Source organism: Leuciscus leuciscus (genome assembly GCF_965113295.1).
Source record: "Leuciscus leuciscus genome assembly, chromosome: 11".
Taxonomy (NCBI): Eukaryota; Metazoa; Chordata; class Actinopteri; order Cypriniformes; family Leuciscidae; genus Leuciscus; species Leuciscus leuciscus.
In genome coordinates, this window is record NC_138735.1 from 24,412,569 (window position 1) to 24,427,453 (window position 14,885).

At 37.9% G+C, this 14,885-nt stretch overlaps 2 protein-coding genes across 7 annotated transcripts in view; both read left to right on the forward strand.

The window, feature by feature from the left end:
* arhgap29a (Rho GTPase activating protein 29a) overlaps positions 1-9,579 on the forward strand; it is a 42,021-nt gene extending 32,442 nt beyond the window's left edge. For 5 of the 6 annotated variants that reach the window (XM_082184432.1, XM_082184433.1, XM_082184436.1 and 2 more), the window contains 11 exons: positions 971-1,161; positions 2,727-2,899; positions 3,873-4,001; positions 4,751-4,849; positions 5,069-5,232; positions 5,431-5,619; positions 5,886-6,023; positions 6,315-6,547; positions 6,637-6,952; positions 7,283-7,388; positions 7,485-9,579. In XM_082184432.1, coding sequence (XP_082040558.1) covers positions 971-1,161; positions 2,727-2,899; positions 3,873-4,001; positions 4,751-4,849; positions 5,069-5,232; positions 5,431-5,619; positions 5,886-6,023; positions 6,315-6,547; positions 6,637-6,952; positions 7,283-7,388; positions 7,485-8,446 — 2,700 coding nt within the window. In that variant the 3' untranslated portion in view covers positions 8,447-9,579. The remainder of the gene's footprint in view (positions 1-970; positions 1,162-2,726; positions 2,900-3,872; positions 4,002-4,750; positions 4,850-5,068; positions 5,233-5,430; positions 5,620-5,885; positions 6,024-6,314; positions 6,548-6,636; positions 6,953-7,282; positions 7,389-7,484) is intronic. The other variant, XM_082184434.1, reaches the window with a different exon arrangement.
* A 133-nt stretch (positions 9,580-9,712) lies between these two features.
* Positions 9,713-14,885, forward strand: part of abca4a (ATP-binding cassette, sub-family A (ABC1), member 4a) — a 50,332-nt gene continuing 45,159 nt past the window's right edge. Inside the window, exons 1-6 of the mRNA XM_082183286.1 lie at positions 9,713-11,269; positions 11,369-11,480; positions 11,736-11,829; positions 12,714-12,855; positions 12,940-13,079; positions 13,889-14,016. Of these exons, the coding sequence (XP_082039412.1) occupies positions 11,415-11,480; positions 11,736-11,829; positions 12,714-12,855; positions 12,940-13,079; positions 13,889-14,016 (570 nt within the window). The 5' untranslated portion in view covers positions 9,713-11,269; positions 11,369-11,414. The remainder of the gene's footprint in view (positions 11,270-11,368; positions 11,481-11,735; positions 11,830-12,713; positions 12,856-12,939; positions 13,080-13,888; positions 14,017-14,885) is intronic.

Below are 14,885 nucleotides of genomic sequence, written 5' to 3' on the forward strand. Positions count from 1 at the left end.
AATTGTGCAGAAAATGCAATTAGGCCGCTCTTTGTGCATCGTGTAATGTGCCAAGTTCAAAAATTCATACAAAAAGAATTCTACAGTAAAAACTGCTTAAAATTTGGATTTCGTTAGAGAAGCAGCTCTACTATAATGGGATAATGTCCAATTTAACGCACCCTCCGAGGCTGCCGTGAAATAGCACCGCGAATTGGGCTGAAGGTGCAATAAGCGGTTATTTGTGCATTGTGTAATGTGCCAAGTTCAAAAATTCATACAAAAAGAATTCTACAGTAAAAACTTCTTAAAATTTGGATTTCGTTAGAGTAGTAGCTCTACTATAATGGTATTTTTTTTTCTCCTTTTTTCTGCACCCGATTTCATTTTTGCGGTCAAATTTCCAAGTCCAGGGAAGACAACGATTTTACACGGTTGGTTGACTGTTAAACCGCAGCGACACCGGCGAGTACCATCTGTAGTTAGGGGGCCCCCTAGTGGCGGCGGGGCCCTAAGCAGCCGCTTAGTTCGCTTATAGGGAGAGCCGGCTCTGTATACGAGAGAGAGAGAGCCTTAAAATTATGTTTAATTTAATTAAAATTTTTGTAATTTAGTACTTCAACTTCAAATTATTTTATTATTTCGTTTAGTTGCTATGGCAACACTTCTTTTTCAGCTTTTTTTTTTTTTTTTTTTAGTTAACGATAACAACACTGAATCTCATTGGTCCGAACATTTTTTCCACTTAACTGCATTTTAAAAATTCAAAAATGTAAACATTTTAAAACGGATTAACATTAAAGTTTGGATCATGAACATGACAAAGAAATCCTTATTGTTCTACCCTCTGACCAGTAACTTTTCTCCAACATATTGCAGTTGTTTGGCACAAAACAACTCAAAAAAATGTGGCAGAATTAGGACTAAATGTTTGTGTCAATGACCTCAATTGTACTCATTTGATAGTAATTATTTATTTTCTTGTTTGCAGGTGACGGTGAACTGGTTTCAGATGCAGCAGGCACAGGTGGTGTCCCTGCCTGTGAACTTCCAGTCACTATGCGAGAACGCAAAACTGTATGAGCCAGGTCTGTGTTACACTGAATTTGTGAAGAGTCTGCCTTCAGACAGGACCAGAGTGGAATCGTTCTCCTTTGACATCTCTGGGACACAGAACACAGGGTAGGTCTATATCCCTATCCGTAACTTTTTCCCATCTCAGAACATTCCCACCGAGATGGGTATCCAGGAAAATCTGTGTTTTGGAATCACTATTCCAAGTTTCGCTTCTCAAAACTGGCAAAGGCCTGCTTGTTTTTTTCCCAGATCTTTGACTTTTAAGTCACTGAGTGATGGAGAAAGAGAGAGAAAATGAATTGTGTTGGTGAGAATGTCACACAATTGTGTGGTCGCCCTCAGGTCTTCCTGAGGAAATGGCTGTGGTCAGGGCAGAAAGGGATACAGGGAACGGGACAGGGAGTGAAGGGAGGAATGTTTCGTGTTGTTTCTATTCAACAGATCTCACGTTCGCATGCGCTCTTTCTGGCACATGACTCTGGGTTGTTGATATCCTGTGTTGTGTTGGGGAGCAAACTCTTTTAAAAACACACCTCTCATTCCTGAAATGAAACTCAAAAGCTGTCTAGTCAAAACACCCATGTTCTAACACAAGGTACTTTTTTAGTCGTGGCTCGGTGAGTGATAGCTGAAGACCTTTTGTTTTGAACTGTTAAGAGGTTTTACTGAAAATACCTGGGAGGTGCTGAAAACTGTATTTCATCAGTTTCTCTCTGTTAAATGTCAATAAATAGCAACCCAGTAAGTACACATACATTGAGGTGCATGTGGATATGCGTAATTTGTGTACAAAAGTATGTGTATGTATATAGGCAAAATATATGTATCTTGCAAAAAACATCCTGCATGTTGTTCTAACATCTTATCTGTAAAGTGTTTGCAACGTAATAAAAATGAGCAAAATTTGTATCTTATATGTAGTATTTTTAATATATGTTTTTTTGAAAAAAAATTAAAACTAGAACTTAGAAATGTTGCAAAAATTTATAAAACAAAACTGAAATAATAAATTAAATAGAACTATTTTTTTTTATAAATTGACAAAAGCACGTAAGATTACTAAAACTTAAACATAAAAACTTTTTAAATTGAGATTTATACATCCATATGAACGCTGAATAAATAAGCTTTCCAGTGATGTATGGTTTGTTAGGATAGGACAATATTTGGCCGAGATAAACATTGAGAAAATCACCTTTAAAGTTGTCCATTTATGTTCGCGATTGTGCTGCATTCACTCACAAAAATAAATGTTTTATATATTTACTGTTGGAAATGTACAAAATATCTTCATGGAACATGATCTTTACTTAATATCCTAATGATTTTTGGCATAAAAGAAAAATCAATCATTTTGCCCCATACAATGTTTTGTTGGCTATTGCCACAAATATACCCTTGCTATTTGTGACTGGTTTTGTGATCCAGGGTCACTATATATATATATATATATATATATATATATATATATATATATATATATATATATATATATATATATATATATATATAAGCGTACCAACATTAACATTCTTAAAGTATTTAAATGGCCACAGTCATTATGGCCAACTATGTTCTTTCTCATATCAGGTTTGTGGCATAAAAACTGACTAATCTAGTCCAAACTACTTTTAACTGGTTTTCTGAAATACTTTTTTATGTTCATGCAGGTTGCCCCTCTCAAAGCGAGTGATGAATAGTGGTCATTCATCCCAGGTTCACTTGTCCCAGGTGTCTCTCGCACCTGGAGACTTCCTGAGTGCCGACGATGTGGAGAGTCACGTCCAAGCACGCACTGGAAAGATGATGGACGGACGCTCCAACAGCAGTTCAGATATTCAAGGTAGCACATCAAACACCTCTTCTCTTTTGAACTGGTTTTCCTTAAAAGCGCTGCACGTTTTACGATTCAGTGAGGTCCAGTGAGGCTGCATCACTGCAGGGTTTTGGCTGACTTTCCTGGAATGCTAAAAGTGAATCGCTCCCTCAGGATGCGCCCTCGTTTATCTCTTTCATGAAAAAGTTTTTTCTTTTCACTAATGACACATGAAACCTCCGCTCGGAGATACGCCTGTCAGACCTGCTTTTAGCAGAGATCAATTGGACACATTAGTGTTTTAAGACATCTCATTAAGGTTTACGAGAGTGTGAACTAGCATCAGCTGAAGACAGGGCAGAGGAAGTGGGCGGCCGATACACACACAGCACTGAACTGATCATATGTGATGTTCTTGACTCTTATTTCCAATTTTTCGTCCATTTCTTGAATCAACATTAATTTTATTTTATCCTATTTTTTATTAGGGTATTCAATTTGATTCTGATTCATAAGCTCTCGATTCAATTGAATTCTGATTCAAATTAGATTGGATTCAATTCATTTGGGTATATTTCAGTTATAATGTCCATTTTGCATAAAGTACATGTGATGGTAATTTTCTCTCTGCTAACCCTGTACATTTTTACACTACATTGTTTTAGACTGATTCAAACCTGGTAACGTTAATTAAAGCTATTAATTAAAAGAACCGGCTCATAAGAATCGTTTGTTTCAGGAATCAGGCTACACTGGTAGACTATATGGTTATGATTCACTAAAATGAACCTGTTCATAAGAGTCATTTGTTTCTGGAATTGGACTAGACTGGTAAACTCTATTGTTATGATTCACTAAAAAGAACTGGTTCATTAGAGTCATTTGTTCATGAATCAGTCACCATGTTATATAGTAAAACACAAGGATAGACATATACATCAAAATAGAACTCGTGTACTATTCAGATCAATGTTTCTGAATGTTATGTCGTGTTTGATAGCTCTGAGGATCCAGGGTCCGTTCCGGGTCTGGAGGAGCAGCAGTCAGGGTGGAGGCATGTGCAGTGACTCTGAGAGCGCTGGAGGAAGCAGTGAATCTCGCTCTATGGACTCCCCTACGGCAAGCCCAGGTACAGCAACAGTCACGCTTATAAATCTCTCTTTGCTTGAGGCAAATAAACACACTTGATTGATAGGTATTTTGTCATGAGTGTGTAGCATAGTGATAGTAAACAGACCAGTCACGCTCTCTGTTACAAAATTACCCAGAATGACACTAGTGTTCAAAAGTTTGGGGTCAGTAAGATTTTGTTTTAAAGAAATTAATAATTTTGTTCTGCAAGGATGCATTAAATAGATCAGAAGTGACAGTAAAGACATTTATTATTATGCTGTTTCTATTTTAAATAAATGCTGTTCTTCTGAACTTTCTATTCATCAAAGAATCCTGATAAAAGTATCATGGTTTCCACTGATTAAGCAGTATGTTTTAAACATTGATGATAATAAGAAATGTTTCTTAAGCACCATATCAGCATATTAGAAGGATTTGTAAAGGATCGTGTGACACTGAATACTGGAGTAATGATGATGAAAATTCAGCTTTGCCATCACTGGAAAAAATTACACTTTAACATACTGTATATTAAAATAGAAAACACTTATTTTAAATTGTAATCATATTTTACAATGTTACTGTTTTTACTGTATTTTTGATCAAATAAATGCATTCTTGGTGAGCATAAGTAAAAAAATATTGAAGAATAATACCATCCCTAAACTTTTGAACAGTTGTGCATCATCTGTATATGATTTTGTATTGATTGTAAACATAAACATTTAGTGTTGAAACTAATGATCCATTTGTGCCATTTTCCAGGTGATTTTAAGAGAAGGCTTCCCAGAACCCCATCCACAGGCACCATGTCTTCAGCAGATGATCTGGATGAGAGAGAACCGCCATCTCCTTCAGATAATGGTGAGCTTTTGTACATTGAATAACACCTCCGAACATGCTCTCTGGCTGTTTTGACATTTTATTTATTTTTTTAACACTGTAACAGACAGACAATGTACAGAATGTAGTCCAAGCATGTTAACAGTGTGCTATAATTGTCGCTGCAGACATTTTTCAAAATCTTTTGGAAAGGTCTGAATGAACAGAGCAAAAATAAAGACTGTAAACATTGTCTCTTAGGTTTGAGTGAAATGGTTACTGAGGCAGCCAGCTCTCCTGGACCTTTTCGCAACACACAGATGTCTAAAGCGGCACAGACGCACAAGCTGAGGAAGCTCCGTGCTCCATCCAAGTGCCGGGAGTGTGAAAGTCTTGTGGTATTTCACGGTGCTGAATGCGAGGAGGTGAGTTTTTACATGAACACACACACAGCTCATTGCATACAAGTCATTGATAAAGCATGAGCTAAAATACATTTTTGTAAGATAATGTTATTTAATATTTTTGTGTTGCAAATGCAATTTCATGCCTTAATAATTTTAGAATTTGCACCATGGGAATTTAATTATGTAATCAATTCTTCATTCTTGTGTTATTTTCAGTGTTCTCTCGCTTGTCATAAGAAGTGTTTGGAGACTCTAGCCATCCAGTGTGGGCATAAGAAGCTACAGGGAAAACTTCATCTCTTTGCGATCGACTTTACTCAGGCAGCCAAGAACAGTCATGATGGAATCCCCTTCATCATCAAAAAATGCACCTCAGAGATCGAAAACAGGGCTCTGAATATCAAGGTGTGTACTTACATTTACATTTATGCATTTGACAGACGCTTTTATCAAAAGTGACTGACATTGCATTTCAAGGTATACATTTACACTTTTATCAGTTCTTGCTTTCCCTGGGAATCGAACCCTTGACCTTGGCGTTGCAAGCGTCAACGCTCTACTGTTTGAGCTACAGGAAAGCTACTTCCTCTCTGTCTTATGTATTTCCAGGAGGATATGAAATGTAAATGCTGAGGGAGACTGAAAGGGGATGTTTTGTTGTATTTTTAAAGGGAATTTATCGTGTTAACGGTGCCAAATCACGGGTGGAGAAGCTTTGTCAGGCATTTGAAAATGGCAAAGACCTGGTTGAGCTTTCGGATCTCTACCCTCACGATATCAGCAACGTCCTCAAACTCTACCTACGCCAGGTATATGTCAAAATTATGTTTTTTAAATGCAACTTAATGCATTTATAAATTCATTACATGTTTTTGTGACTTTTTTATTCTTATTATTATCAAATATTAAACAAAATTATTTAAGAAACATTTGCCCTGCAAAAAGCATTTTCCGCCCTATTTCAGTATTTTAATTTTAATTGAATTTATTTAATATTATTTTATTTCATTTTATAAAATGTTAATTATTTACCCATTCATAAAATAAAATAAAAATAGATGTATACGTTTGTGTAATAAAAATAATTGTATACCCCTCAGCTCCCAGAGCCCCTCATTCTTTTCCGATACTATAACGACTTCATTGGATTGGCCAAAGAGAGTCAGAGTATCATTGTTGATGAAGTAGAGGCGTCAAGAGGAAGTCCCGCATCCGACAACCCGCAGATCAGCGTAGAGCTCAACCGAGTCCTCTTCAAGATTAAAGACCTGCTGCGTCAGCTTCCTCCAGCCCACTACAAAACCCTGCAGTTCCTTATTCAACACTTGCACAGGTGTTTTAATGAGTATATGTTTTAATTAGAATATAGATGAAAACGGTGTCAGAAAACACAGTTTGTAATCACATTTTTCTTTCTAATAGGGTGTCAGAAAGGGCAGATGAGAACAAGATGACTGCCAGTAATCTGGGCATCATCTTTGGGCCCACACTGATCAAGCCTCGACAGGCCGATGCAGAGGTCTCTCTGTCCTCTCTGGTAGATTACCCCTACCAGGCCCTGATCGTGGAGCTTTTGATCCGCCATTACGAGATGATCTTCGACACTCCTCTGAGTCCTCTTCCTCCCTCCTCCCCTGTAGCCGAGAGCTCTCCGCTCCCCAACAAATCACGGCTCACCTCACGGGAGAAGCAACAACAGCTTAGCCGACATTCAAAGTCCATGGTGGACATTAAGGAGGTGAGGCGGTTTGTTGATGTTTATGATGTTGATTATAATAATGGTTAAAAAATATTGTTTATTTCAATATAATCAAAGTCGCTACCCTGCTGGAAAGTCCATCAGAAACCAACTTCTGGCCCAAACAGTCACTACCTGGTCAAGATGGTAGTTTAGCTGGTTTGAACTATCTTGACCACCTTTGGCCAGTCATTTTTCCACCAACTGGTTTTTCCATCAGAGAATAGATCAAACCAAACCTTAGATGTCTAAATGAACCAAATGAAAATTCCTTGAGTCTAATAAAACAGTATCTGCTTCATTTTTCCATCTTTGTTTCATTTCTCAAAGCAGCAACAGTCAAAGGCTAAGGCATATAAAAGACATTCCTCCGTAATACCTTCTACTCACCTGGTGGATGAGATGAAGATAAGTTCTGACAAAGACTTCGCTGCAGGTCAGTATTGTTTTACTTTGCTAAATAAAACATAAAGTGACATATTGTCATACGACGAAAGCTTCTACTTCTCTCTCTCTTTGTCTTTGCATGCAGTTGGCGATACAATGGACATCAACAGGCACCTCTCATCAAGCGTTCCTGAAATGAGGAACTCGCCCGGCCTCAGCCGCCGCAACCACGTCTCCAGAGTTCAGCTTCGGCCACCGAGACCCAAGCTGGCCTCTCGACCGATCAGCATGCCAGCCGAGCGGCTCCTCAACCTCGCCAAGGTGGACGAATGTAACGTGAAGAACTCCGTAGAGCAGGGTGACAACCACGGTCGTGATCCCGTCATCGAGGAGGTGTCCGAAGAGGAGAAGCCCAAGTCCAGAGCGGGAAACCATTACAGGAAATCTTATATCGATACACAGACCCTACGGCGGACATGGGACAGGCAGTATAAGCATCACGACATCACTCCAAAGACCGTTGTGATTACAACCACCTATCCTTCTGATTCCGGGACCAATGATGCCAACGTTCACACTTCTTCTCTCACGTCATCGTCTTTTTCAGAACACACCAAAACCGTCAGCACTGCTCTTGCTAATAGACCATACACCATTGCTGTGAGGCCTGGACGGACTTTACGCAGGGAAGGAAACGTTAGCGAGTACTGCCCCGTTCCCACAGCCTTCAGGCCTCCTAGAACTCTGCAACCTCCTCCTGGAACGTTCTACAAACCTCCAGGTAGCAAAACCAAAACATTAACAGAGGTCGAGCTTAAGTCTAGTAGAGCAACCGCAAACAGCACCGAGGAAGAAGAGGAGGATGATGATGACGATGAGGAGGAGGAAGGGTTTGGGGTTGAAGTCTCGGTTGATGAACCTGAGACAGATTTGGATCCAGAACCATCACCAGAGCTGGATGCCCACAATACAAGCCCACTTTTGCTTCCTCAGTCTCCCGGCTCCAGCCCGGAGGAACTCGGACAAAACGAGACCAAACCCGTGTACCAGAGACTCAGATCACACCGTATGCAGGATCTCGAACACAGGGAGGCACATTTTGTTTGACACTTATGACTCCAGAACTGTTGGTTAAGGGACAACCGGGAATGTCATCCCGGGACGAGGTCATTGTCTTCACGATTTTGTCTCTGACCTGTGAATTTTAGCAACGGCCCCATTTTGTGTATGTGGAAAGGTTTTCCATAACTGTGAAGAGATGCAAGGACATGGTATATATCTTTATATTAATATATTGTGCATCTGCTGTTTGTAATAATCAAACAAACCACTTGGACAAGAATTCACACAGTATGCACTTAATGTTTTTTTACTTTATCGCATCACTTATGCACAAAGTCAAAACAACCCGTTTTTGCATTATAACACCAGAACGTCACTGTCACCGTGCAATTTCATTTACACTGTATATGGATTTTTTTGTTTAAAAAAAATATAAATATATATATATATATATTCTGTATATTTCTGTATTTGTATGTTTTACACCAAAACCAAAATGACCAAGCTGTTACAGTTGAGTATCGTCACTTTATTATAATCATAAAATGCACTTACTAGACTTTGGAACCACACATTTCACGCTACTGAATTGTTGAACTACATGCAGTGTTAATTTTGTTTTTCAAGAACAACAGACGGATGTAATCTGACCTGTCTGAGAGATGTACACTTGTTATTTGTTAAAGTGTGCAAAGGTATTTTCTTTTTTGTCTTGTTTCTTTTTTAATACAAAAAAATGCTGATATTAATTATTGTTTATAAGTCTATTAGAGAGCTTTCAGAAATGCAATTTGGCCCACATTCTATTAAGTGTACATAACATATTGTAACAGTTTGCCCAAAGTTTCCTTTTTCTTATTATTTTTAATGGTCATATCAACAACAACTTAAATGTCAGTATACCCAAAACAAGCAAGTCAAGCCAAAGCAAGTGCCTTCATTTATGAGAGTCCACTGACTGGTTGTCCAACACAAATTAGCTGGTCTAAACTACATTTTACCAGTTTAACACTCAATCAGTGGCTTTTGTAAGTGGCACCCATGTATCTGATGTGATTATACTGTATAAACTGATACTTTTAACAGCATTTTCAAGATGTCTTACCTTCCCTCAAGTGTAAAAACAGGTACATGTGAGAATACACACTTGTAACTTATTAAAACCACAGCTGATGTCATATTTGAGTTCATGTTTTTACTTGAAATTGTTCTGATGTACCTCTCAGAATGTGTTATCCTCATTATGTGTGCATAGAAATATGTTTTTGAAGCCCCAGCCATAAATGTAATCAAAATTAAATATGATACTTTAAGAAGAAAGAAAGGTTATGGATTATGAAAATGACTATTGTAACATAAGAAATTGTTTAAAAATTATTATCACTTATTATTGGTTGTTTTAACCGCATTTAATATGATGGTGGTGCATCTTGATATTAGTATTGCATCCTGATATAAATAGCTATGTTAGGCATAATAAAAAATTATTAGCTAATTTTGATTATGTACGGTATATAACTAAGTTTTTAAAATGCTAATACTAAACTGAGGGAACATTGAAACGTTTTGTGAACGGCAACTGCATTTATTTGCTGGAGGGAAGTTTCCGCCATTGTGTGCACCATTGGGGCATGTTGTCACAAAAGATCGATGTTTGTTTACTGAGCTTTTTTCCCGTGCAGTGACGATGGAAATGTCCAATAGATTTTTTTTATTTTTTTTTGCCAGACTTCAAGGTATGTGTTTATACAGAAATACTTGATAATATTCACTGGCGTAAAGGTGTGACAACTAGCCCTGGTCTCCACTAGATAGTGCACTGCCCAGCCCCCCAAAAAAGTCACTGTTTGAATTTAAATAGGCAAATGCTTAGGAGTAAAAAAAACATCACAACATTTATTTCCATCAAGAGGTGCATCAATGTTTTGTTAAGATCTTGTATTAACAATGCAAGAGTCGAGCACTCTGTAAAGCCTCCTCCAGCACATCCCAAAGACTTTCAATGAATTTAAGGTCTGGTGCCAATTCATGTGTGAAAATGATTCTTCATGCTCCATCCCAACCATTCTTTCACAATTTGAGCCTGATGAATCATAACATTGTCATCCTGGAATATGGCCATGATGCGTCTTCCTACATGGTTGTTTAAGAAATGAAAAGCTACACACTCCATCAATTAGGATTAGAAGAACTGTTGCCAAACATATAACATTTTATAAACATAATAATCACCGCAATAATGATCCAATCATAGACTCTTAAGAATTTGTCTATTTATAAGAATTCCTATTCATCACCAATTACTGTTAGCTAGGTCACAGGTCCAACGCAGCATAGACTAGGCACAGAGGACCGGCTCTCACACTGGTGAAAGGAGCTTAAATCAATCAGATTACAAACCTGCTTAGCGTCTGCAGCAAACCTACAGTCAGTCGAGTGAAGACGGCCATGAGCTTCAGCAGATGTAAGCGTAAAAGAGCTTTCTTCTCCTGAGGTGAGTTCTGTCTGTTTAATTATGTTTTGCATGTGTCCTTTAGCCATTTCCGAATGAATGGTTATTGAGTGTTGCATAAGGGAGCATGCAGGCCTGTTACGTAAGAGCACTGTGTTTGTCTCTAATATGCTGAACTGTATTTACAGCCCACACAAATCATTTCTTGTCTCATATGTCTCATGGCTGGTCTTATGATTTAGATACAGTGTATTTATTTTGTACTTTTCTGAGGGGTTGAAGAAAGGTTGGTTTTCTTTCCCGGCTGCCTTTGGGTTGCTCACTGGTGGATTGCAAGCCACTATTTTCAGTAAAACTTCTTTGGAACTAAATGCATGAAGTCATACATGGATTCTTAGAATGGGATTAGACCACTGGTGCGTTTAACCCATATTTGTTGCATTAATCAGACTTATAAACATCTTGACATGTCTGATGGAGATAAAATGCGTCTTTTCTTTGGTTGTTTTGTCCAGGTAGGTCACCTGTACGTGACCCCTGTTGGGGTGAAGAGCCGCAGTCATGGGAACCAACAGCCAAGTGCGGCTGCTCCTCTGGAAAAACTGGACTATCCGAAAGAGGCAGAAGGTGATCAGCTTGTTCCTTCACTATACACATAGGAAAGCTGGAAATTACTACATTTAACTCAGCAAAAGGAAATTCCAGTCACATTATGCAATGAATAGGGGTTAAGATTTGAACTAGGACCTGAACAACTTCATCTGAAAAATATATACAGCTCAAAAGTTTTGTATATTTACTGTAGGATCTGTAGGATAGATGTTCTTTGTCTGCATTTCTTCTTGAGCCTTTCTAATGAATTTTCTTGTGTTTTAACCCCAGACTCGGCTCTTTATGGAGATTATGTGGCCTGTGGTGCTATTCATTGGACTGGTTTGGCTGAGAAGAGCGAACCCTCTTTACCGCCAACATGAATGTATGAATGATTGAAGATGATTTTAATAGTTTAAACATTTTATTTTCATTAAAAAAAAAGTATTTTAAATGAAAAAAAAATACTCTATATATAAGTTAGTAAAAGTAGGCTATATATTTTTGTGCATTTTTGTATATATATAATATAGATAATATTAATATTATTTTATGATATTAATAATAATAAAATAAAAAAAATTCTGTATTACAGTATTTCTAGTCACATTCAAAAAGCAACTGTTCTCATGTATCCATTACAGATTTGCGCAAAACTTTTGCGATTTTTTATTTATAAATGTCGACAAAAAACGATTGCGAAATGATGGCGTTTCCATTAACCGCGATAAGTGATTCCAAAAAATCATGGGGACGGACGTTGGTAAGTTTATGTAAATCTCAGCCACTGCACTGGCCATTATTATTAATCGAAGAAGACTTGTGTTATCCAAGCATTAATGGTAAGGAAAGAACCTTATACTTGAGAGTGGCACATGTGAGGAGTTTCTGGGTGTTTCTCCCTCATTTCTGCTTCGAGGTCTTGATTGTGGCATTTCTTTAAGGTTTAGAATCCAGAATTCCTGTAATTATTTTGTCTTTTATTCATTTAATAAAGAATTCTGTCTCGTATTCTGTCTAAACATACCGCGTCATCTACGTCAGCTGACCTGTAAATGCGGAAAAACTGCAGTTTTCATTGCAGTTTTGAGAAATATTTCTTATATTGCCTGAAAAACCACCTCATGCGAGCGTAAAAACTGTTTCCATTGGCTGTATTTTCAATTCGCAATTTCAATTTGCGCAATTTGAAGGGTAATGGAAACGCGGCAACTGATGTTGGTTGATTCGTTTGTTGCCATTATTAATGACCAGTTTGCTCCACCTCAGGTCATTTTCCAAACAAAGCCATGCCTTCCACTGGCATCCTTCCATGGATCCAAGGGATCTTCTGCAATGCCAACAACCCCTGTTTCCAGCACTCAACCCGTGGAGAGTCTCCAGGCCTGGTGTCCAACTACAACAACTCAATGTGAGTTGATATGTTTCATGTGCAAATGATGCAGATGATCTAGTCCTCCGTTGCTCTAATACACATGCACCCCTCTCTGTTCAGACTGGCTCGGTTTTGGATGGACGCGCAGGAGCTGCTGTTTGAAGATGCAGAGTTCCTGCAGTTGGGACGGCTATGGCGAGAACTCATGACCATGAGCAACTTCATGGACACTCTCCGAACCAATCCTGAATTGATCGCAGGTCAGCAAACCTCACGTCACCTCGGCTTCCCAGCCATTCCTTCACTGTTTACACCACTCTCTCAGATTACATCACATGCTCAATCTGCCTTGAAGAGGTCCTTTCATGGGGAATGCTAAGAAGCTTATGCTCCTTCCATACTATTATTTTTAGAGAAAGCACTTCCATTTGTTTACCTCATGACGGGACACACAAATAGAAGTTGTCTGGGTTTGAGTCTGGCATTCCTTCGCTGAAAGCTCTAATTGGCCTGTCCTCGCTTGAAAAACAAATGTCTATGGCCTTCAGTGGAATGTGATTGATTGTTCTCTGGTGATTGACTGAATAATTGTCCAGTGCATTATGCTGAGGGCAGGAATGAATGATCTTTTGGTTCCTGGCAGAAGAACCTGTCTTAAGCCTACTCCTACGTGCAGCAGCTCGCGTTCAAAGTGCTAATAGCTTCGTGGCCCTTGAGAAAAAAGGCTCATGACTTGTTTTTTGTGTCGTGTGAAATGGTCTCTGGCTCCTCTAGGTTCCTGGCACTGATTCACACCGGAATCTCTCTCCTCTATCACATCCTCTTTACACTTTCTTTCAAAAATAAGTATAAACAGAGCGATATATTGGCCATATTTCAGCAGGTCATGGATGCCTGGCATACCAGAGCTGTTTTCTATCTGTTCATCTCATTAGAATGATTGTCATGCTGCTGAAATCCTTCCAGCTCTGGGCATCTCTTAAATGTTGAAGTGCGACATTCTTTCATCCTATTGAAATTCTTCACTCTGGAATCCTGTTCTCACACATTTTGTTCACTTCGTGTGCAGGTCGAGGCGTGAAAGTGGAGGACATTTTGAAGGATGACGAAACTCTCACTTCATACCTGCTCAGAGATGTTCCTCTAACAGAATCTGTGGTGCATCAGCTGGTTCATTCACAGATCCGACCTGAACAGGTAAACTGTGTTGGACTGCTTAAATGATATGATCCAGAAATATCCAATATAAATATTGGAATAATTTCAGTCATTTTATATGTCCATTTCCCACCACACCGCAAAATACAGTATGCGTTTTAATTCGTTTTTAATTCGTTTTTTTTTTTTTACAGGTAAATTTTAAAAGAAGATAAGTTTACTTGAGAAGAAACAATAAAATATTAATTTCGTTTTTTACTTGTTTACACTTATATTAAAGACACAATCTTAATCTTTGCTATGTTGCCCATCAAGTAAATACATTTTGTTTGAGTGATTTTAGAAATTTTGTCTGGAAACAAGACAAAAAAACTCATTAAGAATATTATTTCTTTCCCTTAGAATGAAACAATTTTTGCTACTGTACCTTTAAGACTTATAAATATACCCATTAGAATGAAATATTCCAGAGGAGTATGTAATAAGATTGCTTAGCCTCTTTGCATGAGTAAAAAAGTTACGGTTAAACTCACATTTAGGCCATTATAATTGAAATTGGATGATATATTAATACCATATTAGTTTGGGGTGATATTAGAGAATTTTTTATTTATAAGTGCATGCTCATTTCACCAATTTTTTACATTTTGGTGACCATTGGTGTCATATAAATGCTCCCTTAAAGTTAATCTTAAAAACACTTGTAGTTTAATATCAATGTTAAATGTAATCTTTTAGCAAATCTCAAAATAAAAATATCCAATGCTGTACAGTGTACATTATAATGTTGTGATGCCTAAATACACTTGTAGCAGTATATTTTACTAATAACAGTAACAGTTCATTTTAGTTTTTAGATTTTTGTTTTTAAAGTATTTACACAAAACAGTAATAATTTATTAAGATGA